General features: G+C 38.6%; 1 protein-coding gene across 1 annotated transcript in view; it reads left to right on the top strand.

Moving 5' to 3' along the window:
- The first annotated feature begins 1,759 nt into the window (after positions 1 to 1,759).
- The window catches only part of FZD3 (frizzled class receptor 3), an 89,511-nt gene continuing 67,506 nt past the window's right edge, over positions 1,760 to 23,764 (top strand). The window contains exons 1-2 of the mRNA XM_029203216.1: positions 1,760 to 1,883; positions 11,333 to 11,861. Coding sequence (XP_029059049.1) covers positions 11,673 to 11,861 — 189 coding nt within the window. The 5' untranslated portion in view covers positions 1,760 to 1,883; positions 11,333 to 11,672. The remainder of the gene's footprint in view (positions 1,884 to 11,332; positions 11,862 to 23,764) is intronic.

Raw genomic sequence — 23,764 nt, 5'->3', positions numbered from 1 at the left:
AAATGAAACATTTCAACCACAAAGAAAAGTTTAGAGACTTGCCTAAGAAACACCCTTGTCTCCCCACAGAGATTTTTAAAAATGTTAACATTTTGCTTCCTGTTTGTGATTAACAGTTGAAGCCCCTTTTGCATGCTTCTCAGATCTCATTCCCCACCCTGCTTGCCTAGAGGCAACCACTAACATGAAATTAGTGTGTAGCCCACTAGTCCACTTTTCATGCTTACTGTATATACATGGTTGACCTCATAAACAATACGGCGGTTTTAGAGAGCTATCATAATTTACATATCTTGTAGTTTGGTTTTTCCACTCAGTGTTCTATTTCTGAGATGTGATCATGTTGATACATTCAGTGATAATTTCTACATCATTCCCACCTCCCGGTGTGAACCAAGATATGTTCTATGCCTGACAGCTTCAATGTGTCCGTGTGTAAATTGCATAAAAAATATGCTAGCAGCACATCTCCAGAAGATCTGCAGGTACAAGGGATCTGGAAGTACATGAAGCAGGTCCACACAGATTTTCACAAACGCTCTTAGCTGCTTCACTCACCCTCAGTAGAGGCAGTGTTGGCTCCACAGGACACAATGACTTGCTAAGAATCAGCCTAAGGATCAATACTACTTTTTTTTTTTTTAAATGTTACTGCACGAGTAGTTATTTTTTAACGAAATTGAAAATGTCTCTTCAGATCTCTTTTATGATGCGTTTTCCCATAGCTCATCTTCTGACATTCAACTGTATTTATGGCTGTCTCAGCTCAACATTTATTTATCATTTAGGGAACACCTTTAAAAAGATTATGTTAAAATATACGAACCAAAATTTACCATCTTAACCAAGTGTACAGTTAAGTACATTCATATTGTGGGACAAGATCAAAATATTACTTTAAGTCCTGTGTGCTACCACAGATCAAAATGATGCCTGTGAAGTCTAGGTTGAAAACGGACGAAAAGGAAGAGAAAGGTAGGTAAAATAATGTAGGCAAAAAGAGGAACAGTTTTGGCTTGAAATGAATCCAAACTCAGCCATTAAAACGCTGTGTGACTTTGGGTAATTCATTTAACCTTTCTGGACCGTTCTTTTCCGCGTCTGAAAAATGAGAGGTTGGGTTTAGATGACTTCTAAGAAATCTTTCAGTTCTAAAATTACTTATGTAGAAAAAGCGAGGAGAAACGTTTCCTAAGGAGCAAAAGATGGGGGAATGCCACCAATCATCTACAAGCTCCACCTGCCCACTAAGGTGTTGGCAAAGAAGATATAAACTGTTCATGGGCAGGTATCCTGTCTGCTCTGTTGTTTCAGCCTGGAGCTCTGCCAACAGGCCAGTTGACTACCTCCACCTGAACCCAGTGCCACCCTCAGCAGCTGGTGACCCGCCTCTTAACCATCTCCAATTCCCGGGTCCCCGGGGGCACACTGGTTCTCAAAACAGGTCCTGGTAGTCTCGCAATACTAGCATCCCAGGGTTGAGAGATGAGAGTCGCCGCGCTGTCTCAGCAGGGAAAAGAGAGATGGCTTTGCACAGGGGGTTATTTAAGAAAAACGCTTCCAGAGCTCGGAACGACTCCGCAGGGGGTAGGAGGCGCCAGCACCACCAGTGGCTCGAAACCGGGAAAAACGAGGCGAGCGGAGCGGGTATCAGGCAGCTGGGCTCAAAATGGGAACGCTCGGCCGCGCGTGCGCAGCGCGCCTGCGCCGTGCGTGCGAGCGCGCGCTCGCTCCGCTGGCCGCGCGCCCCGGCGCTCGTGAGAGCTCGCGGTCGCTTTGAGGCGCGCGCTGGCGGTCCTCCTTCGCTCCGTTTACCTGAGGGACCCGCGCCCACCCACGGCCGGCGCCGCAGCCCCCCCAGGAGCCCGGCCCCGAGGTGTGAGGTGAGTCCCGGAGCGTGCGGCTCCCCCGTCCGGCTCAGCGGGAAGAGGGCTCGGGGAGTGTGGGGACTGAGGAGGTGCTGCCGCGGCTGCCCGCTCCTCTGTCTAACCCTATGCCGAGGAGCCACCAGCAGCCCCGGCAGCTCCTCCTCAGGGATCGTTATTCTTGTCGCGGCCAAAACAAAAGCTTTGGGTGCCGGGCTGTGGCGGGGTGTCTCGGGGCTTCTCGGGGTGGGCGGCGGGCCGGCGGGGCGCGGGGGAGCGGGGTTTGGGGCTGGGGGTTGAGGCGGACAGATGCCCGCGGACAGGATTAACCCTCGCGGTCCCGAGCTCGCGCCGGGCAACCTGTGCGAGTGTGGCCCGCGTTCCCTCCGCGCCGACCCCGGCCCAGCACTTCGCTTCGGTGGCGCCGCGGGGGCGTGTGGCGCTCCGGGGCCGCCCGGGGCGTGGGTGGAGGACGCAGCCGCCGGCGGGGAGGACAATGCACCGAGGGCTGCGCGTCGGGGCGCGGGGGTCCGCCCGAGACCCGCGTTGAGGCTTCCCCGGGCCCGGGCGGTGTCTCAGCATCTGACTGGCCTCCTGTTTCCAGTCCTAAAAGTTGTTCCCTCCCCGCCCTCCAGTCAGTTCGCAAAGTCTGCTGCTCCGTCCTCGAGGCTTCCCCAGCTACCCGCTTTGATGCTCCGTGTGTTTGCCCTGGGGTACCGCGGGGCAGTTAATCCATAGCCTCTGAAATAAAGCTGCTGTTAAAATATTTCAAGACGTTTTAGCAGCTTCCTAGAGGCTTTTGAGGAGTTAGGTGCCTCCTCAATAAGAGAAAGAAAGACGGCTGCTTCTTTTCTTTTCTTTCTGTTTTCCTTTTTTTTTTTTAGAACAAAAGCACATGCCACTAATTCAGGCATAGGAGTCAACTTAAAGTTGCAAAATATCTGCTGTAGGAAAGAGGTCCGGTTTTTGGCCCAGAATTAAAATGAAAATTTGAATTTTGGTTCCCTTCTAAATTTAAAAGGATGGAGCAGCAGAGCAGACTAGCAGCTATGGAAGTGAATAACTGCTATATAAAAACAGCCAAACAAGATCATATTTTATAGAAGTAGTTCTCATAGACCTGTCATGTTTATTTACAGGAATTCGGTTACTTGGCAAAGCCAGTACCGCAAGAACAAGGAAACAAAGACCTGACATTGGGGATGTTACCTCCCTCTTCAGCCTTCTTTTAGCCTTTAGCGGTGTGCTGACAGTCAAAAGAATAGATAAATCAGTAGTTTTGTTATTAAGAAGCATTTACTCCTCAAGATAATGCTTTCCATCTGTACTTTTAAGCAAATCAATACCATCTTTTTCCTCCAGGAAAAAAAAAAAAAAGCATTTGCTTGAACTACCTACCAAACCACAACATAGAGGTAATAAGACAGGAAAGTGGTGTAAAAGCTTAAGGGGACAGGCTTGCAAGGATAGAGCTGAAGATAAAAGATAATTAAGATGCAGCCCTTCTCTTACAGGGTTGCCTTTTATTTAGTGCAATAACATGTTCCTCCTCTACCCCCCCAAGGGCTTTGAAACTATCAGGAAAATAAGAAGGTAATTAGTAAAGCCTACCATCCTACCTTCTCTTTCCTCCTACTTTTTTTTTTTTTCCTCATCCACTAATATTCTCTACCTCCACATCTCTCTTGAATCTACCACAGTGTCCCATTAATAAAAGAAGAAAGGACCGTAGGCTCTTTCATTCCTTTTTTCATCTTAGCTACTATATTCCTCTGAGCTTTATTCTGTGCTTTGAACATTTAGGTGGCTTTTTCTTGGGAGTCCCGTAATTGAGATATTTGAAATAGGGAGGGTTGAGGGGAATATAAGAGTAAAGTGCACATTCTTTCTTTGTATAGTACAATGTGAAAGCTTCATCATTGGGCAAAGAGAGGGGAGTTTTTAACTCACAATAAGTCCTCTGTTTCCCACTTGACAGGAAAAAAATGTCTCTCCCCAACTTAAATTTCATATTTGTTAGTAAAACTATGAGATTTTATACTGAAAACTTATTCTGAGCATATTAGTTTGTTGATGTTAGGCTGCTATTGACTTTATTTTCTTTAAGAGACAGGTGGTAGGAAACAGTTCTTACCACATCTTTACCTTCTTTCGCAGGGGAGAGCAGTGTTGGCCTCAGGTTTGTTTTTTTTTAACCCCTAAAACTCTAGAATTAGGGCTGCTTAAAGCTGCAGCTGCCCACGTAAAGAGCAACAGTGCAAATGAAAAGCAAGACTTTGAAATATGTTCGAGAGATTGTTCAGTGTAGGTTTGCGAAAAGATGTGTAGCAGGGTCTTGAGGAAAGAAATGAAGGTTTTTAATAGTGGCATTTCCATAAGGCTAGGAATAAATGTTTGAAGAGTAACAACTCTTCATTGGCTAGGAAGCAATTTTAACTGACTATTGCATCAAAAATGATGGATCTCTCTTTGAATTCCAATTTGTTATACTGAGAACTAGCGACAGTTTTGGTGGATCCAAGGAATGCACTGCAAATGAAGGTTGAGATAAATATAACTAGGCTAGTCGGCTTAAAAAAAAAATCCTGGTCCCCAAATTTTATCTCACTGAACTAATTTTATAGTCAAAGCATACAACCATGCTAAAGGGAAAAAAACAAAAATCAGGGGCTTGATATTAGACCATTTTCTGAAGAAATTTTAATTGAAAAGGGAAGCCGAGGCTGGAATGTCACCTGATTTTTTTTTTTTAGTCCAGAATCTGGCTATCTTTTAACTTTCCAGTTTTGTTTTTAGATTCATTTTAAAAGATCTTCTGCTTTCTCTAGTCTTAAAAGTAATGTATAATTTGTAAAATGGACTGGATTTTGATGCCTACCATTCATTTAAATTTTGAACTTAGATGTATTTGTTTTTCCTGTGTTTGTTTTTCTTTCTAAGCCATATCACTCAGCACACTGGAAGATTAGATTATCCATTGTAATCAGTAGATGACAAGATGAACTTTAAAAATTACAGAGATGAAGTAGGAAGGAGATACTCTGAGATTAATAGGAATCTGGGACCTATGAATTAAATATGGAGCTGCATAAATTTTCTTTTTGCAACCAGGAAACAGTATTTCGAGAATGAATTTATTTTTTAAGTAATAAGATATGGAAAACAAAAGGCCAAAAACCACATGGGTTTTAGGAAAAGGAACCTAACACTTTAGAGCAGTGAGTATGCTCTGAATGTATATTTTGCTCTCCAACAAGACCGTAATTTACTTGAGAGAAAAAACTCTTTAGGGGTAGTCATTGCCAATCCTTGTAATGCATTCTTGGAAAACTCCTCTGAAAAAAGACAAGGAATATTTCTCCTGTTCCCATTGTAGCCACCGTGTTTGAGGCAACCTTTAGATGGTATTTCTGAATTGGAAATGCAAAATGTTATCTACATTTATAGAGTGTCAAGAAAATTAAATCTAAACTGAGAATGATGAACCAGATCACTTTCTGTACAGAAAGTGTGAATTGGAATAGAATTGCTGAACATAATCTTTTGTTGCAGGACCCTCTTAACAAGCCCTCAGGGCCCGCTGTTGTCATTGTTTCTTCTGGGATTCCGCCTGCTTTCCTCTTCACAGTTGCCATCTCCTGCTTTTCCCACTTGAGTTCTTTGGGTCTGGCTTTGTACCCAGCCTGGGAAGACAGTCTTCCAAGACTGCATCCCCTTTATTGCTGTTCTTCAGGACAAATACTCAACTTATTTTAAGGGCTTTTACTTTCTGTCATCAAAAGAAAACTGGTAAATTGGGTAATACCAGATTCCTGATGCTACACATTGATAAAAATTAAAGTGTATGTTTAAATGTATCTATTCCTTTTTGTTTTGTGATGAAATGATAATCAAGTAGCTTAATCTGAAATCAGTTTTCCATGTTATATTGCTCTGTAGAGAAGTGAATGTGCCTCTTTTCTCAGGGTTAGGGCATGAACAACTGTTGCCATATTGCTCACTTTTTACTGGGCCCTGCCTCCTGAGGCTGTTCACTCCAGTTATGTTAATCCAGCAGTTCCCTTTATTCAGCGGAGATTCTGCAGATTCTTATAGTAAAAAAATATAATATCAGTAAGAATGCCAGAAGGACTTTAAACCTTTATTTAATGAGTTGCTATATTTTGGCAGTATCTCTTGGGGTCCCGAATCTTCTCTGTGTCCTGCTGTCTAGAACTTCAACTTACAGCTTTTCCAAGGATGATTCTACCTTAGGAAAAATGACTGTTGCTACCCATACTCACATGATCTTGATTAGAAGCAGATATTTCATTATGTTATTTAAAAGCAGTTTAGAATACATATCAAAATTTTTTTTAGGATTTCCCTGGTGGCGCAGTGGTAGAAAGTCCGCCTGCCGATGCAGGGGACGCGGGTTCGTGCCCCAGTCCGGGAAGATCCCACGTGCCGCGGAGTGGCTGGGCCCGTGAGCCACGGCCGCTGAGCCTGCGCGTCCGGAGCCTGTGCCCCGCAACGGGAGAGGCCACAGCAGTGAGAGGCCCGCTTACTGCAAAAAAAAAAAAAAAAAGTTTTTTTAAAAACTGTGTATAACAACATTTGATTCAGCTGATAAGTGATCTGATTTTTTTCAATATTGAAAATCAGTTTTTGACTCATACTATGTTGATCATCAGTTTTTTGCTTTTCTTACTACCTACAGTAGGACAGTTTTTTTTTTTTGCGGTACGCGGGCCTCTCACTGTTGTGGCCTCTCCCGTTGCGGAGCGCAGGCTCAGCGGCCGTGGCTCACGGGCCCAGCCGCTCCGTGGCATGTGGGATCTTCCCGGACCGGGGCACGAACCCGCGTCCCCTGCATCGGCAGGCGGACTCTCAACCACTGCGCCACCAGGGAAGCCCAGTAGGACAGTTTTGTGTCCCTTGGCTTGTTGCATAATTAGCAGCCAATAAATCAGTGATTCAGCTAGTATTCTTGTCAGCCAGTCAGCACACATTTATAGATTTAGCAGAGTTAAATTATCCCATACACAAATAATATACGACAGATTTTTAAATAAAATTTTAGCATTTATAATATTTTATTTATAATTTTTTGTTTTTGTTTTTTGGCCACGAGGCATGCGAGATCTTAGTTCCTCAACCAGGGATGGAACCCTATGCCTCCTGCAGTGTGGACTCCCAACCACTGGACTGCCAGGGAATTCCCTATAATATTTTACTTTTAAACTGAAATAGTTTTATTCTGTTCTGTGTATGTATCTTTTTGACAAAAATGATATATATATATGCTGTTTTGCAAACCATTTTTAAATTTTATTTTTTACTTATTACTGTCTTACCACGTCAACATGTACAGATCCTGCTCATCTTTTTTAGTGACTATATCATGTATTGGTTGTACCATAGTTTAACCAGTTACTTATTGGTAGACTTATAGGTTGCCTCTGGTTTTTATTTTATAAACAATGTTGCACTAACATTTTGGTTATACATCATGTGTACTTGTGTTTACTTTTTTTTTTTTAATTTATTTTTGTCCGCATGGGTCTTCGTTGCTGTGCGCGGGCTTTCTCTAGTTGTGGCGAGCGGGGGCTGCTCTTTGTTGCGGTGCGCGGGCTTCTCATTGTGGTGGCTTCTCTTGTTGTGGAGCACAGGCTCTAGGGTGCGCAGGCTCAGTAGTTGTGGTGCACGGGCTTAGTTGCTCTGCAGCATGTGGGTTCTTCCCAGACCAGGGATCAAACCTGTGTCCCCTGCACTGGCAGGCAGATTCTTAACCACTGCGCCACCAGGGAAGTCCCTGTGTTTACTCTCTTAGAATAAATTATAGAATAGGTTTTCTGGATCAGATTGTACACATTTTAAGGGCTTTTGATGTACGTAGCTGTTTTTTTTGAAATACCAACTAGTTTACATTCCCACCAGTAGTATTTGAAAGTGGGGAGTTCCCTGGCAGTCCAGAGGTTAGGCACTTTCATTACCATGGCCTGGACTCAATCCCTGGTGGGGGAACTAAGATCCCACAAGCCACACGGCCAAAAAAAAACCTATAGTATTTGAAAGTGTTGGAATGTTGAAAATGTTCTTTTCCCTGCACCCTCTCCTATACTGTGTTCTGTTATTCTTATTTTGCCTATCTGATTGGAAAAAATGTTATATATCATGTTCACATGTTTTTAGTAGTAAAGTTGAATATCTTTTCATGTGTTTGTTGGCTATTTGTATTTCTTTTGTAAATTTATGTCTTTTTCCCATTTTTCTATTAAAGTATTCTTTACCTGCTTTTTAAAAAATTCATTTTATGTATTACTTTTGCTAAGCACACAATTATGTACAAATACCCTATACTGTTAAATTACTCTATTTTAGGATAGCATTTCTCAAAATATGACTTATAGATCACCTGTAATAGAACCTGAGATAATCATTAGAATGCATATCATTTTCCAGAGGTTCCAATTTCTTAGACTTATGGGGGAATCTATGAATCTGCTACACATTAAGATTAGGGCACCTCTGATTTGGGGGAAATATAAATTCTTTAAGATTTTTACTATTCCTATTTTTCTTTTTGTCTCACGGCATTCCACTGGGTTTTTTTCTTATTTATTTTAATAATCATAAACTACTGTTGATGTATTAAGATTATACCCTAGCCTAACATAATAATTTTACAAAAATGTTTTGATATGTGGAATTTTTTATTTTTTGGCTGCGTTGGGTCTTTGTTGCTGTGTGTGGACTTTCTCTGGTTGTGGCGAGTAGGGGCTACTCTTTGTTGCAGTGCGCAGGCTTCTCATTGTGGTGGCTTCTCTTGTTGCAGAGCACGGGCTCTAGGCGAATGGGTTTCAGTAGTTGCAGCATGTGGGCTCAGTAGTTGGGACACGCAGGCCCTAGAGTGCAGGCTCAGTAGTTGTGGCGCACGGGATTAGTTGCTCCATGGCATGTGGAATCTTCCCGGACCAGGGATCAAACCTGGTGTCCCCTGCATTGGCGGGCGGATTCTTAACCACTGTGCCACCAGGGAAGTCCTGATACATGAAAATTTGAATGTCGTAGTACATAAAGGAAAGCACTTTTGTAAGGTGGTGGGGAGCCTTGCTTGTAAATGAGGCAAAAGGAATAATTGAGAGAAAAACAAGTAAATAGAGTAGGCAGAAGTATAAGGGGGTTTCTCATCTAGTTTCAAAAACCCAATGAGCTATTGCTTAGTTTCTTCCTCAAGTTTTATGTGGTAGTCTTCTTTGAACCATATATTTGAAACCCATACTGCTTGAAAAATTGATTAGTCTAAGTGAAATTTTTGAAATTTTTATTGTTATATACATATTCAGTAGGGAGCAATGTTCCCTTTAACTTTTTTCTTTTTCTTTTTTTTTGCGGTACCCGGGCCTCTCATTGTTGTGGCCTCTCCCGCTGCGGAGCACACCGGACGCACAGGCTCAGCGGCCATAGCTCATGGGCCCAGCCGCTCTGCGGCATGTGGGATCTTCCTGGACCGGGGCACGAACCCATGTCCCCTGCATCAGCAGGCGGACTCTCAACCACTGTGCCACCAGGGAAGCCCCCCTTTAACTTTTTTTAGTTGCAAGCAGATGAACATGCTACATAAGCAGCAAACTACAAAGATGGAACTTATATGGATGTTTTAATACTGTAACCAAATAAAGCTTTCAGTGGTTATTTGACACATTTAGTGATATGCATAATTGTTACTGTGCTGCATGGTAATTAAGCTTAAATATAAATGACTGTGTTTATTATCAGTTTTCTTTAGCCAGACATCACATTTTTGGGACCAGCTTGAAGGAGGAAAAAATATGGCAGGCCCAGAAGCTTTTGCAAATATTTCTGGTTTAGAGATTTCAGTATTAGAGAGATTCGATGTTTGGGGACAGGTTTGCTCGTATCTTTAGTGTTCCTAATTCTGGAGGCCACAGACTTTGCTTTTCCCGTCCACTACTCAAGACCAAATACTAGAGGGAGAAATTGGGAAGATTCAGCCATTGCTTTACTTTCTCCAAATAGTTTTTTCTGCCTAGTAATTAAAGCTTGGGATGCAGAGGTCCCAGTCATTGATAGTCAGTGGACAGAGGACAGTTTCCTTTCCTGCTTAAGCCAACCCAGTTCCAGGTCTCAAGGTCTAAGCTGTCATGGGCCCTAGTATATATTTAAGTTGTCTGTTAACCCGGGTCTCTGAGAATTTCTGAACCTGTCTTTTTCATGTTTTCCCAATCTAGGCTGTCTACCGCAAACAGAAATATCTAATATCTATGAAACAAAATGAAATGAAAGCAAATTTAACATCATTATGAAACCAAATGAAAGTATGATAGCTTAGTATATGCTTTTTTCCTGCCAGACCTGCCTTCCACTCCACCTATACCCTTCCAGCCCCAAACGAGATGTATATTTTTACCCCTGGAAAAGTAGTGTCAAGTCAAAGATTCTACAACTTGGAAGAAACTATAACTGGGAATCATTCCTATTCCTGCTATAACTTTCTAGGGATGATTTCTAGTCTCTGCAACTTGGCTGTGTGTGATGAAGCATTTGTTGGTCAAATGTTTCTACATCTATGGTACTAAATTTTTGTACTGTCTAAAAGGATGAAGTAATATTGGGAAAATGTCCTGATACTACTTTTAGAATCTTCTGTTTGCCAGTTCATTATTGGTTGATAGTAGTCTTTGTATCAGCTGTTATTCACCAATAAACCTACCTAATGTTTGATGTTGCTTTACCTTTTATAGAGTACTTTTACATGTATTACTTCATAATTCACTAATAAATCATCTTTGTTAGGGAGGTGCTATTTTCAGGAAGGAAAGTTCTGAGTTCAGAGAAGTGAAGTGACTCAAAGAGCTATAAAGAGGCTTGAATCCATATCTTTCTATTTATTTATATTTTACATCTTTCACAGATACCATCTGCCAAATCATTTAATGTAAAAACTGCACTATTAATGATTAAAACACATATAATAAAATTTAAATTAAATAACTTAGGTTATAAGTGTGGCAGATATTTAAATAAAGTTTAGGACAACAGCGTACAGATTTTTCAAAATGGATCAATTATGTCTTGTGGCAAATGAAAAATTGCCATCATAGATGGGAAATTAAACGATATGTTATATAGGCAACTGAGGGAAGAAAATTTGCCTTTGAATGCTGTTTATGTATTATGTTAGTATATCTATACCATAAATGATAAAGTAGAAAAACTATACTATATGAAATACCCATGTATTTTATCTATTAGGTCAGTATTATATCTCTCATCAAAGATTTTGTTTTTTCAATTTCTCTTTCTGGTAGTTCATTGTTAGTGTATAGAAACGCAACTGATTTTTGTATACTGATTTTGTATCCTGAAACTTTACTGAGCTAATCAAAGATTTTAATATCAAGTCGATAATATTTTGAGAGGAAATGACTAATTTCTCCCATTTTTAAAAAATTTCTTTTCAGATATTTCAGTCAAAGGAAGAAATAGCTCTTCTCCTAAGATGGAATCTGTTGTTTGGGAATGTGGTTGATCAACTTGATCTGTTGGCCAAGTGGTGCCCTATGTAATAAAATGAAAAGAAGAGGCAAGATGATGTCATTTTCCCATATTGTGAAACCAAAAACAAATGCCTTTTGTGAGACCAAGTTAACAAACCTCTGACGGTGCAAAGAGTATTTCTGTTTGAAGAACTTAACAGAAAGATAGAAGAAGTACTTTCAAGCTGAGACCTGCGAGTGTATAGAGATCTAACATACATATTGAGTAGGCCTGATCATCTGATTCTCATTCAGTCGAGGAAGCATGGCTATGAGTTGGATCGTCTTCATTCTGTGGCCCTTGACTTTGTTTGTGGGGCATATAGGTGGGCACAGTTTGTTTTCTTGTGAACCTATTACCTTGAGGATGTGCCAAGATTTGCCTTATAATACTACCTTCATGCCTAATCTTCTGAATCATTATGACCAACAGACAGCAGCTTTAGCAATGGAGGTAAGACTTGATCTATTATTTGACATGTCGTAGAAAATGATTCTTGTATTGCCCTGTTAAACCAAGCTAATGAATGTGTCTGATAGACAACAGGAAAATAATGTTGTTTTTAACTACATCTTGTACGCTAAAAAGTTATGTATTTAGGTTCAAACTCTAATGGAGTTTGGGGAATGTTACTCATCTTAGTTTTCAGACATTATTCTTTTATAAAGAAATTTGAAACACTGGAACTTGGGAGATAATAGCCATTCAGAAGTTTAAAATTGTCCAAGTTATGATATGATTACATCTTTTCTGTTTTTGATAATAAAACTTTAAAGAACAGACTATACTAATAGTACTCATAATTCAGTTACTACATATTGAATGTAACATGACTTTGAAAATGGGTTCTTTTGTTCAGCCTTAGGCTGGTGGTTTACAGTATCTGAATTTTCTTAAATAGTTAAAATGATTTCCTGGTCTTACCATGCCCCTCTGCATGTGGGATCTTAGTTCCCCGACCAGGGATCAAACCCGTGTCCCCTGCATTGGAAGGCAGATTCTTAACCACTGGACCGACCACCAGGGAAGTCCCTCCCCGTAACTTTTTATTATGGAAAATTTCAGTTATATATTGATAGAAATGTATGGAGTGATATAATGAACACCATATACCCATCATCCAGCTTCAAAAATTATCAACACATAGCTAGTTTTGTTTCATTTATGACTGCACACCCACCTGGGTTGCTTTAAAGCAAATCCCAAACACCATAATTTCATCCATAAATATTTCCGTATATATCTCTATAAAGTAAGGACTCTTTCAAAATATGTAAACATCATACCTGTATCATCAGATGTACAATTAATGTTTAAATTACTCTTAGAATTTCACAGTTTATTTTACAGTTGACTTTTCAAATCAGAGATCATGCAATGCATTCAATTGATGTCTCAGTTTATAGTTTCTCTTTCCCTTACCCCTCTCCCTTTTTTCTTGTAGTATGTTTGCCCTATTTCTCATAGTTTTATTTTGCAGATTGCATCCCTGTGATGTTATTTACCATGTTCCTCTGTCTCTGTTTTTGTTTTGAAAGAATACTTCGTAGGCACATAATGTCTGCTTGTTACTCTGTAATTTTAGCAGCCATCGATCATCTCTTAGGTCAGTAATTTTATCAGGGGTTTGCAAAATGGTGATATTCTAGTTCTGTCATTCTTCATTTCTCAGCCAGACTACTTTATAAACAGAAACTTCCTCTTTTTGACTATTGGACTATTAAGTTACTCTTGTGTTCAGTTTTTATAAGAAGGACAGGATAAGTACTTGATTGTTTTCCTTTGTTTATTAGTTTTTAGGATAATAAATTGATTCACAAGAATCTTTCAAAAGTGACTGAGGTCTTTTTTTTAAGTATCATTATGAACTCATGGATTTTTACCATATTTGATGTGTTTCAGTCCATTGCAGTTATTATTTTATTAGGGCTCAAATTGTCCTGTCTTTGGTAGTGGGAGCTGCTTCAAGGTAGCTCCTAAGTGTATTTGACACTACCCTAGTGGTTTCTAATAGCTTCCTTGCTTTCTGGTATGATCTAACCTCATTTCATAAAATTCTGCCTTAGACCTTGAATTATCAGGTTTTTTAGGGAGCACTGGTTCCTTTTAGTTGGAAAGGATTTTCACGGACTGCTATCTGGGTGTTACGCTTATTGATACTAGGTTAGTCATTTTTAGGCCTTTTCATAGACAGAGCTAGGAAGTACTTTTTTAAAAAGAAAGTACATCATGAGTTTATACTGATACTTGCAATTAAATCATATTGCAGAGTTTTTATTTAACAGTTTAAAATTTTAGTTTTGTTTTTCTCTTATACTGAAACCTTATTATATAGAGACATTATATAATTTCAGAATAATAGCAATATTATTACTAACAATGTAATTACTGAAAGCAGTTTTAGATTTCTTTCTACTTCTTTTAGTCCTTAGGGATGTATTTCACCAAGGATGTACAGTCAAATTACTGTGTTTTAAGTTACTTAAGTACTTCTCTGTTTGGTTTAATTCAATACACAGTTTAGGTTTGTGTTTCATTTTGATTTTAAAGAATGACTTAAAATTTTTTTTTTTTGCTTAAGTTTGTTTTATAATTATGTTTCAGAACTTTATATATAGGACAAGGTACAATCAGAGAAGTCTAGTTTCTGGCCGTCTCCCCTCCACCTTATTCTTTCCTTCCCTTAGGGGGTAGTCTTTTTTAAAAGTTTTTTTGTTTATCCTTCCATTAAAAATTATAAATATAATATAACAATTATATAAAATGTTTATGCAGTGTCTATATTTATATATTCTTTCACTTTCCTTTGATATAGTGTCATACTGTTTGTTTTCTCTACCTTGCTTTTTTCACTTAACAATATATCCTGGATATTCCATAGTAGCGTTTATAGATATTCCTCAAAAAGATTTCTTTAATTATGGCAGAATATACATAACATAAAATTTACCATTCCAATCTTTTTTGGGTTTTTTTGGCCACACCGTGCGGCCTGCGGGATCTTAGTTCCCTGACCAGGGATTGAACCCCTGCCCTTGGCAGTGAAAGCACAGAGTCCTAACCACTGGACCACCAGGGAATTCCCCCATCCCAACAATTTTTAAGTGTGCAGTTCAGTGGCATTAAGTACAGTTGCCTTGGTATGTCATCACACTATCCTTCTCCAGCACTTTTTCAGCTTCCAAAACTAAAATTCTGTACCCATTAAACAATAATTTCCCATTCTTCCATTCCCCAGTCCCTGGCAACCACCATTCTTTCTTTCTTTTTTTCTTTCTCTCTGGATTTGACTACTCCAGGGAACTCCCCAGTGGTCCAGTGGTTAGGACTTCGTGCTTTCACTGCTGCGAGCCCAGGTTCAGTCCCTGGTAGCAGAACTAAGATCCCACAAGCTGGGCCGCTTGGCCAAAAACAAAAAGAAATTGACTACTCCAGTACCTCATTTAAGTGGAATCATACAATATTTGTCCTTTTGTGATTGGCTTATTTCACTTAGCATAATGTCTTCAAGATTCATCCATGTTGTAGCATGTGTCAGAATTTCCTTCCTTTTTAAGGCTGAATAATATTTCATTGTATGTATATACAAAACATTTAGTTTAGCCATTAATTCATCAGACAGTTGGGTTGCTTCCACTTTTTTGGCTGTTGTGAATATAAGCTGCTATGAATATGGATGTATAAATATCTGTTTCTCTGCTTTAAACTTTTTCACACCCAGAAGTGAAATTTCAGGATAATATGATAATTCTATGTTTAATTTTTTGAGGAACCACCACAGTTTTGCATAGCAGCTGCTCCATTTTACATTTCTACCAACAGTGCACGAGGGTTCCAATATCTCTATATCCTTACCAGTGCTAGTTATTTTCTGAGTTTTTTGTTTCTTTGTTTGTTTTGTTTTGGAGTAATAGCCATTCTAATGGGTACGAGATTGTCCTCATTTTTTTTTAATAAATTTTATTTATTTATTTATTTAATTTTTGGCTGCATTGGGTCTTTGTTGCTGCACACGGTCTTTCTTTAGTTGTGGCAAGCGGGGGCTACTCTTCATTGTGGTGCGTGGGCTTCTCATTGCAGTGGCTTCTCTTGTTGCAGAGCACGGGCTCTAGGTGCGTGGGCTCAGTAGTTGTGGCTCGCGGGCTCTAGAGCATAGGCTCACTTAGTGTGGTGCATGGGCTTAGTTACTTCGTGGCATGTGGGATCTTCCCGGACCAGGAATCGAACTCGTGTCCCCTGCATTGGCAGGTGGATTCTTAACCACTGCACCACCAGGGAAGCCCCTGTCCTCATTTTTTAAATTCAGTTCTTACTGAAGGACATTTGCTTTTGAAAGCAGAGCTTGCTGTTGATGTCCTTATTCATCTTTGTAGGGCCAGCAGCTAACATAGTGCCTAACACATAATAATTGCTAAAGAAATGTTTGAGTGAGTTAATGAACTTTATAAACTGTCTTCTGTAAGAGGTGGTGGTAGTCATGGTTGTGGTTATAGTGCTGTACCTAAGCACTTAATCTCTTGGAGTTGTAATTGATAAATAGTGATGGGCTTTTTGGCGATGGTAATGGTAATCCTCATACCAATACCAAAGATACCACTTTCCTGTGAACGCTAATATTTTACTTTGCCCTTTTTTGGCAGGGGGTGGGGGGAGTGGAGATCAGAATGACTTGAAGCTTTCAACATTGTGTTTAGACTTATAAGTGGGGTAATTAAGAAAAAAATAAAGCAAACCAACTCTCATCTCTAGACCTCTCATGTTCTTTCTGCCTTAATAGTCTCATCTCCATCTTTGCCTGTCATATTCTAATGGTTGTACTTGATGCATTAATAAGTAGAAAAAGAAGGAGTGGATAATAAAACATTTCGTGTAGTATCATCCTGTTTTTGTTGAAGAAAAAAAAGCATGTTCATGTAGAGTAAGTGATCTGGAGAGATTTTTGCCAAGGCCAACAGTGATTGTTCCTGAATTAGCACAATTTATTTGTGTTTTCTATGTTTTTCATTTAATGTTTGTATCAGTATTTTCTGATTTTTCTGTAAGAAACACATTGTGTTTTCAAAATAGTAAAATTAGTTCAGAAACTTTATTTTTAAAAATCTCAGCTGTCCTTTTTTGTCTACCTCCCAGTTGCAGTGTCTAAGACTTAGTATTTATTAAGTGTATTTTGATTGAATGACTGAAACTTAAGGAAGAACTTGGTAAATGCCATAAATAGGCATAAAGTGCTAAGAGGATTCAAAAGAGAAAAGGATCATATGTAGCTACAGATAGCTGCAGATCATATTTGAATTAACCTTGAAAGGTGGATTTTCTGTTTGTTTTTAAGAGAATAATATACCCCTTTCTACCAATAATTAACATTTTGTGGATAGGCTTCTTAGGAAATGAAATTTCTTTGATTATGTTTATTCTTGAAATTCATTGCTTATATCTTTAGAATATATGCATTATCCAGCAGATTTACCTCTCTTATTATCTTTTGTTTAGGTTAATATTAATAAGGTGGTTTTCCCTAAGCAAACAACAATCTAGTGAATTGGATTGAGAAGCCTATTGTGTGACAGGGAAACCAACCAGGAATTAAGAAACTTCTAAATTGAAAAATGTACACACAAGTAGTGGAGAGTTAATTGCATTTAGTTATTTCTGACTATAGGAAAAAAATAGCTTTTAAAATTATGATTGATTTTCTTCTGTGACAAATCACTTTAAAGGAATGCCTTAAAAATACTTATTTTAAATTAAATTACTAAGTGTGGTGGAATTTGGTTTGTGAAGTTTTATCTTTTTTTTTTTTTTTTTTTACGGTACTCGGGCCTCTCACTGTTGTGGCCTCTCCCCTTGAGGAGCACAGGCTCCGGACTCGCAGGCCCAGGGGCCATGGCTCACGGGCCCAGCCGCTCCGCGGCATGTGGGATCTTCCCGGACCGGGGCACGAACCCGCGTCCCCTGCATCGGCAGGCGGACTCCCAACCACTGTGCCACCAGGGAAGCCTGTGAAGTTTTATCTTTTGAGACAGACCATAATTTACAACTGTTCAGGATATTTGAAAAAAGTTTACTTCCTGAAGAAAAGTCAAATTTTATGGGCAGCTCTGGAAACTCCCCTTTGACTTAAGAAGATAAATATACGCCTGTGATAATGTCATCTTTCTGCAAACCAGCGCACTGAAAGAATATTGGAAAGTATTTAATATGCTGTCATAAGACATTTTTAAAAAGTAAGATTTGTAAAAGAAAAGCAAATCTGTGGGATTAAAGGTATTTTATTGCAAACCTAGAATTTTTTTAATATGTATATATAAAGTATAATTCTTAAAGTTTTAGACCTTTTCTCATTAGGAATTTTATTGTTACAAAAAAGTTTTTAAAAGGTCTTATTTTTAATCACTTAAAATTATTCTAAAAAGTTGTTTTTTAATAATTTCTCACTCTAATTTGGATCTAAAATAGAATGAATACCATTTTTGAATTTTCAATGCCATTCCACATTTGGTTTCACATTTAGTGAATTTAGTCATAATATTCCCAAACCTAGTAGGATACAGTTTCTATGGTTATCAGACCCTTTGTAGAGTGACAAAGATTGGAATTCTGATTCTCTTGAGTCCAATTTTGGCCTTTGACTCTGTCCCCTTTTCACACTCCTTGCTAAGCTTAGGCTGTTGCTATGCTTGAGGGCTTGTCAGCTAGAAGGTTCCTATGGTAACAGGAATGGAAATTTCAAAGAAGAAAGAGAATGAGAGCACAAAGGCTTGGTTGATTTGAATCTGAACAAAGAATAGAAGGTTCCATGTCTTGCACCTTTGTTGAAGAAAGCAGAAATTTAATTTTAGAAAGTTACTTTTCAGTTTGTAAACTTTGTATACCCTGGTCTTAATTTAGTGAATAAAAGTATTACTGCTTAGGGGAGTACTCAGTAAGAATCTTTTAAAAATTTAATCAGCTAAAGTTCCTTTTTTCTCCTTTATAGAGCTTTGATAGTATTCCTTATCTTAACATATTCTCAACTTTGCAGTATTCAGCCTAGCTCATTTAATTTTGATTTTGCTGAGGTTAAAAATTGTTAGGGTTAAAATCAAGGCAGTTTGCTTATTTGAAAAATATTAATTTTTTTTGTTTTTATGTAACAGCTTTATTGAGGTGTAATTTGTGTACAATAAATTGCACCCATTTAAAGTGTTCAATTTGATGAGTTTTGACAGATGTATACATCCGTGAAACCATCACCACTATCAAGATATAAAACATTTCCATCACCTCAAAAGCTTCCTTGTGTCCCTTTGTAGTCCACCTCCCTGAGTGGGCTCCCTGTTCCAAGCAACCACTGATCTGCTTTCTGTCATTATGGATTAGTTTTCATTTTCTGAGTTTTATATAAATGTAATTAATATAGTATCTACTTTCTTATGTCTGGTTTCTTTCACCCAGCATAGTGATTTAGAGATTCATGCATGTTTTGTTTTGCTTTTTAAAAACACCATTCCAATTGACAATTGACTTTCTCACTTGGGAGTTGAGAATGGGAAATCAGCAGGGTTCCTCATGTCCATCAAATAGGCCTTCTGCGGCTTTATTAATTTGCAACTCTTTCCTAATCTCCTTTTAAAATGTCTTTTACTGGGTTCTGTACTCTTTTTTTTTTTTTTTTTGCGGTATGTGGGCCTCTCACTGTTGTGGCCTCTCCCCTTGCGGAGCACAGGCTCCGGACGCGCAGGCTCAGCGGCCATGGCTCACGGGCCCAGCCGCTACGCGGCCTGTGGGATCTTCCCGGACCGAGGCACGAACCCGTGTCCCCTGCATTGGCAGGCGGACTCTCAACCACTGCGCCACCAGCGAAGCCCTGTACTCTATTTTTAAATTTAATTTAATCTTTAAAAAGTTTTTTAAATTTTTGGCTGCATTGGGTCTTTGTTGCTGCATGCGGGCTTCCTGTAGTTGTGGTGAGCAGGGGCTACTCTTCGTTGTGGTGCACGGGCTTCTCATTGCAGTGGCTTCTCTTTGTTGCAGAGCACGGGCTCTAGGCGCGCGGGCTTCAGTAGTTGTGGCACTGAGGCTCTGTAGTTGTGGCTTGTGGTCTGTAGAGCACAGGCTCAGTGGCACACGGGCTTAGTTGCTCCGCGGCATGTGGGATCTTCCCAGACCAGGGCTCGAACCCGTGTCCCCTGCATTGGCAGGCGGATTCTTAACCACTGCACCACCAAGGAAGTCCCTATTCTTATTTGTATGTAATAAGACCATTTTACAGAGGAAAAACCTGAAATTTACAGAGGTTACATAGAACAAATTGGTTAAGCTCAAGGCCTCTGGATAAGAATGCAGAGGTTTAACTCTTGGGACTGTCTTTGTAGTTATGTGATCTTGGGCAAGCTACTTACCTTTCTGTGTCTCATTGTTTTTCACGTGTATTATAAAATGGGATGACTAATGATAGTACCTACCTTATGGGATTGTTGAGAAGATTAAATAAGATGTGTGAGGCACTTACAACACTGCCTAGCCTGTAGTAAGTGTCAGTAAATGCTAGCTGAGATACAGCACAAGGTACTTACAGCTAACAAGTGGCAGAAGCATAAACTTACAGCTTTAGACTCAGTGCAAGCAGCACAAAATAGTCACTCAAGTCAATTTTATAATTCATGATGGGGCTCACAAATGGAGGTTTTACTAACATAGTAATATCACGATATTGGATTAGTTGGTATTGTATGCATTGCTGAGGACCACGCAAGTTTGAGACTCACTTAAGGCATACATATGCATATATGTATGATGTATGTACATACATCAAAATAGTGCAGAGAGATTCTTTGTACTGTACCTAGTTTTCCCCCAGTCTTCCTATCTTATGTAACTATTATACAGTATCAAAACCTGGAAGTTGACATTGGTACAATCTATAGCCCTTATCATATTTCACCAGTTTTTACATGTAGTCATTTTTGTGTCTGTGAATGCACATGTACATGTGTGTATATTGTCTTTGCAGTTCTATCACACGTATAAATTCGTGTAGCCGTCACTTTGGTTAAGATACAGAACTGTTTTAGTGCCACCGAGGAACTCCCTTGTGCTTCCTTTCTCCCTCCCCCCTTTCCTATTTCCAAGTAACCACTAATTTGTTCTCTAGCCCTATAATTTTGTCAGTTCAAGAATTTATATAAATAGAATCATATAGTATATATAATCTTTTGAGACTGGCTTTTTTAAATTTAGCATAATACCCTTGAGATCCATCCAAGTTGTTGCATGTATCAGTAGTCATTGTTTTCAGTTGCTTAGTAGTATTCCATTATATAGATGTTCTGCAATTTGTTTAATCATCCATTGACAGATACTGAGTTTTTTCCAGCTCTTTGCTATTACAAATAAAGCTGTTATGAACATTCCTGTACAGGTTTTTGTGCAGACATAAGTTTTCCTTTTGGGGGGATAAATGCCCAGGAGTGTGATTGCTGGATCGTATGATAAGCATATGTTTGGATTTTTAAGAAACTGCTCAGCTATTTTCCATAGCAGGTGTACCATTGTACATTCCCACCAGCAATGTATGAGAGATCTACTTTCTCAGCATTCTTACCACCATTTACTATTTTCACTATTTTTTATTCAGCTTTTATAATATGATGTGGTATCTCATGTGGTTTTAATTTGTATTTCCCTCATGTCTAATGATATTGAACATCTTTTCATATGCCATTCATATATTCTCTTTGATAAAATGTTCATGTCTTTAGTTCATTTTTCAATTGATTTGTTTTTCACTTTTGAGTTTTGAGAGTTCTTTATAAATTCTAGATACAAATCCTTTGTTTGATATGTGGTTTGTAAATAGTTTATCCTGGTCTATAGCTTGCCTTTTCATCCTTTTAACAAGGTCTTTAGGAAAACAGAAGTCTTAAATTTTAATGAAGTTCTATTTACCAATTTCTTTTCCCTCTTATGGGCTGTGCTTTTGGTGTCATTTCTAAGAACTCTTCAGCCTGGGTCTGGAAGATTCTCTCTCTCTCTTAAGTTTTATAGCTTTATGTCTTACGTTTAAATCCACGATCAATTTTGAGTTAATTTGTGTAAAGTAAGTTTCATTTTTTTGGCTGTGAATATCCACTAGCTTTAGCTAGTGGATATTTGTTGAACAGACTATCTATCCTTCCACCATTGAATTGCTTTTGCTTCTTTGTGAAAAATGAGTTGGTTATTCTTGTGTGGATTTATATCTATTTTCTGTATTCTGTCCTGTTTTATCTTTGTTTCTATTTTACCACCAATACCACAGTGTCTTGATTACTGTTAGCTATATAGTAAGTCTTAAAATTGGAGAGCATGATTTTTCCCACTTTCTTTTTCAAAATTGTTTCAGTTATTCTACTTCTTTTGTTTTTTTAATATAAATTTTAGAATAAGCTTGTCTTTAGCTCCTAAAAGCATGCTGGCTTTTGACAGAAATTTCATTAAGTCTAGGGATCATTTGGGGGAAGATTGACACCCTACATGTTGAATCTCCAGTCCATGAACAGTGTTGTTATGGATTGACTTGAGTCCCCCTAATAAGCCCTAACCCCCAGTACCTCAGAATGTGACCTTGTTTGGAAATAGGGTCTGGAGTAGTGGAGTACTGAGGTACTTCTACTCCAGTATGACTGGTGTCCTTATAAAAGGGAATTTTGGACACAGGCACACATAGAGGGAAGATATGTGAAGAGGCACAGGGGGAATGCTGTGTGAAGATCGGATTTATGCTGCCACAAGCCAAGGAACTTCTAGAAGCTAGGAGAGATACCTGGAACAGATCCTTCCCTAGCACCTTTAGAGGGAGCATGGCTCTGCCAACACCTTGATCTCAGACTTTAGCTTCCAGAAATGTGAGACAATGAATTTCTGTTGTTTAAGCCACACAGTTTGTGGGACTTTGTTGCAGCAGCCCTAGCAAACCAGTATAACTGTATATCTGTCCATTTATTTGTATCTTCCTTGATTTCATCAGCATTTTATAGTTTTCAGCATACAAGCCCTACACATGTCTTGTTGGACATATACCCAGGTGTTTCTTTCTTTAAAAATAAATGTGATTATAAATATATTGTTTTAACTTAGTTTCTACATGCTCATTATATATAAAAATGCAATTGTATATAGAAATACAATTTTTTGGTATGTTTTTCTTGTATTCTGCAACCTTGTTGAACTTATTAATTCTAGGATGAATACATTTTTTCTTCTTTTTTTTTAAACTAATTTAAAAGTGTTTTTTGAGAATCCTTGAGATGTTCTATGTAGACAGTAATGTCATCTGCAAATAGGGACAGTTTTCTTTTTCCAATCTTTACACTTTTTATTTCTGTTTCTTGTTTTATTGTGCTGATAGGACTTCTAGTACTATGCTGAGTAAGAGTGGTGAGAGCAGGCATTCTTCCCTTGTTTCCAATCTTAAAGGTAGGAATCCAGTGTTTCACCACAAAGTATGATGTTAACTGTAGGGTTTTTGTATATGTACTTTATCAAGTTGAGGCAGTTACTTTCTGTATGTACTTTGCTGGAAACTTTTGAAAATCATGAATGCTTTTTCTGCATCATTTGGTATGATCATGTGATTTTTTTCTTTGTTATTAGCCTGTTGATTTGGTGGATTGCATTGATTGATTTTTGAATATGGAACCAGCTTTGGATTTCTGGAACAAACCGTACTAGGTTGTGGTATATAATGCTTTTAATCTATTTTTGGACTTGATTTGCTACTATTTTGTTAAGGAATTTTGCATTTTGTTCACTGGGGGTATTGGTCTGTAGTTTTCTTCCTTTGTATTATCTTTGGCTTTAATATTAAGTAATCCTGACTTCATAGAATTTGTTGGGATTAGTTCTCTGCTATTTTCTGGAAGAGATTGTGTAGAATTGGTATTCTTTTAAAATTGTTAGTTAGATTTTACCAGTGAAACCATCTGGCCTGGATATCTTTTTTAGGAGGTTTTAAACTACAGATTCAATTTCTTGAATAGTTAGAAGACTATTCAGATTATCAGTTTCATCTTGGGTGAGTTTTGGTAGTCTGGCTTCTGAGGAATTGGTCCACTTCATCTAAATTGTCTAGTTTACGTGCATAGAGTTGTTTGTAATATTCCTTATTGTATTTTTAATGTCGGCAGTCTCTAGTGATATCCTCTTTCATTCTTGATATTGGTAAGTTGTGTTCCTTTCTCTCATTCTTTTTTTAATCATTGTTAATAGAAGCCTATCAATTTTACTGATATTTTCAAAGAACCATCTCTTGGGTTGAGTGATTTTTTTTTTTTTTTTCCTATTGCCCTTCTTTGTTTTCAGTGTCATTGATTTCTCTTCTTTATTATTTCCTTCCC

Source organism: Monodon monoceros, unplaced genomic scaffold, assembly GCF_005190385.1.
Source record: "Monodon monoceros isolate NGI ecotype Baffin Bay Population unplaced genomic scaffold, NGI_Narwhal_1 Super_Scaffold_5, whole genome shotgun sequence".
Taxonomy (NCBI): domain Eukaryota; kingdom Metazoa; phylum Chordata; class Mammalia; order Artiodactyla; family Monodontidae; genus Monodon; species Monodon monoceros.
This window is presented reverse-complemented; position numbering and strand designations above follow the sequence as displayed.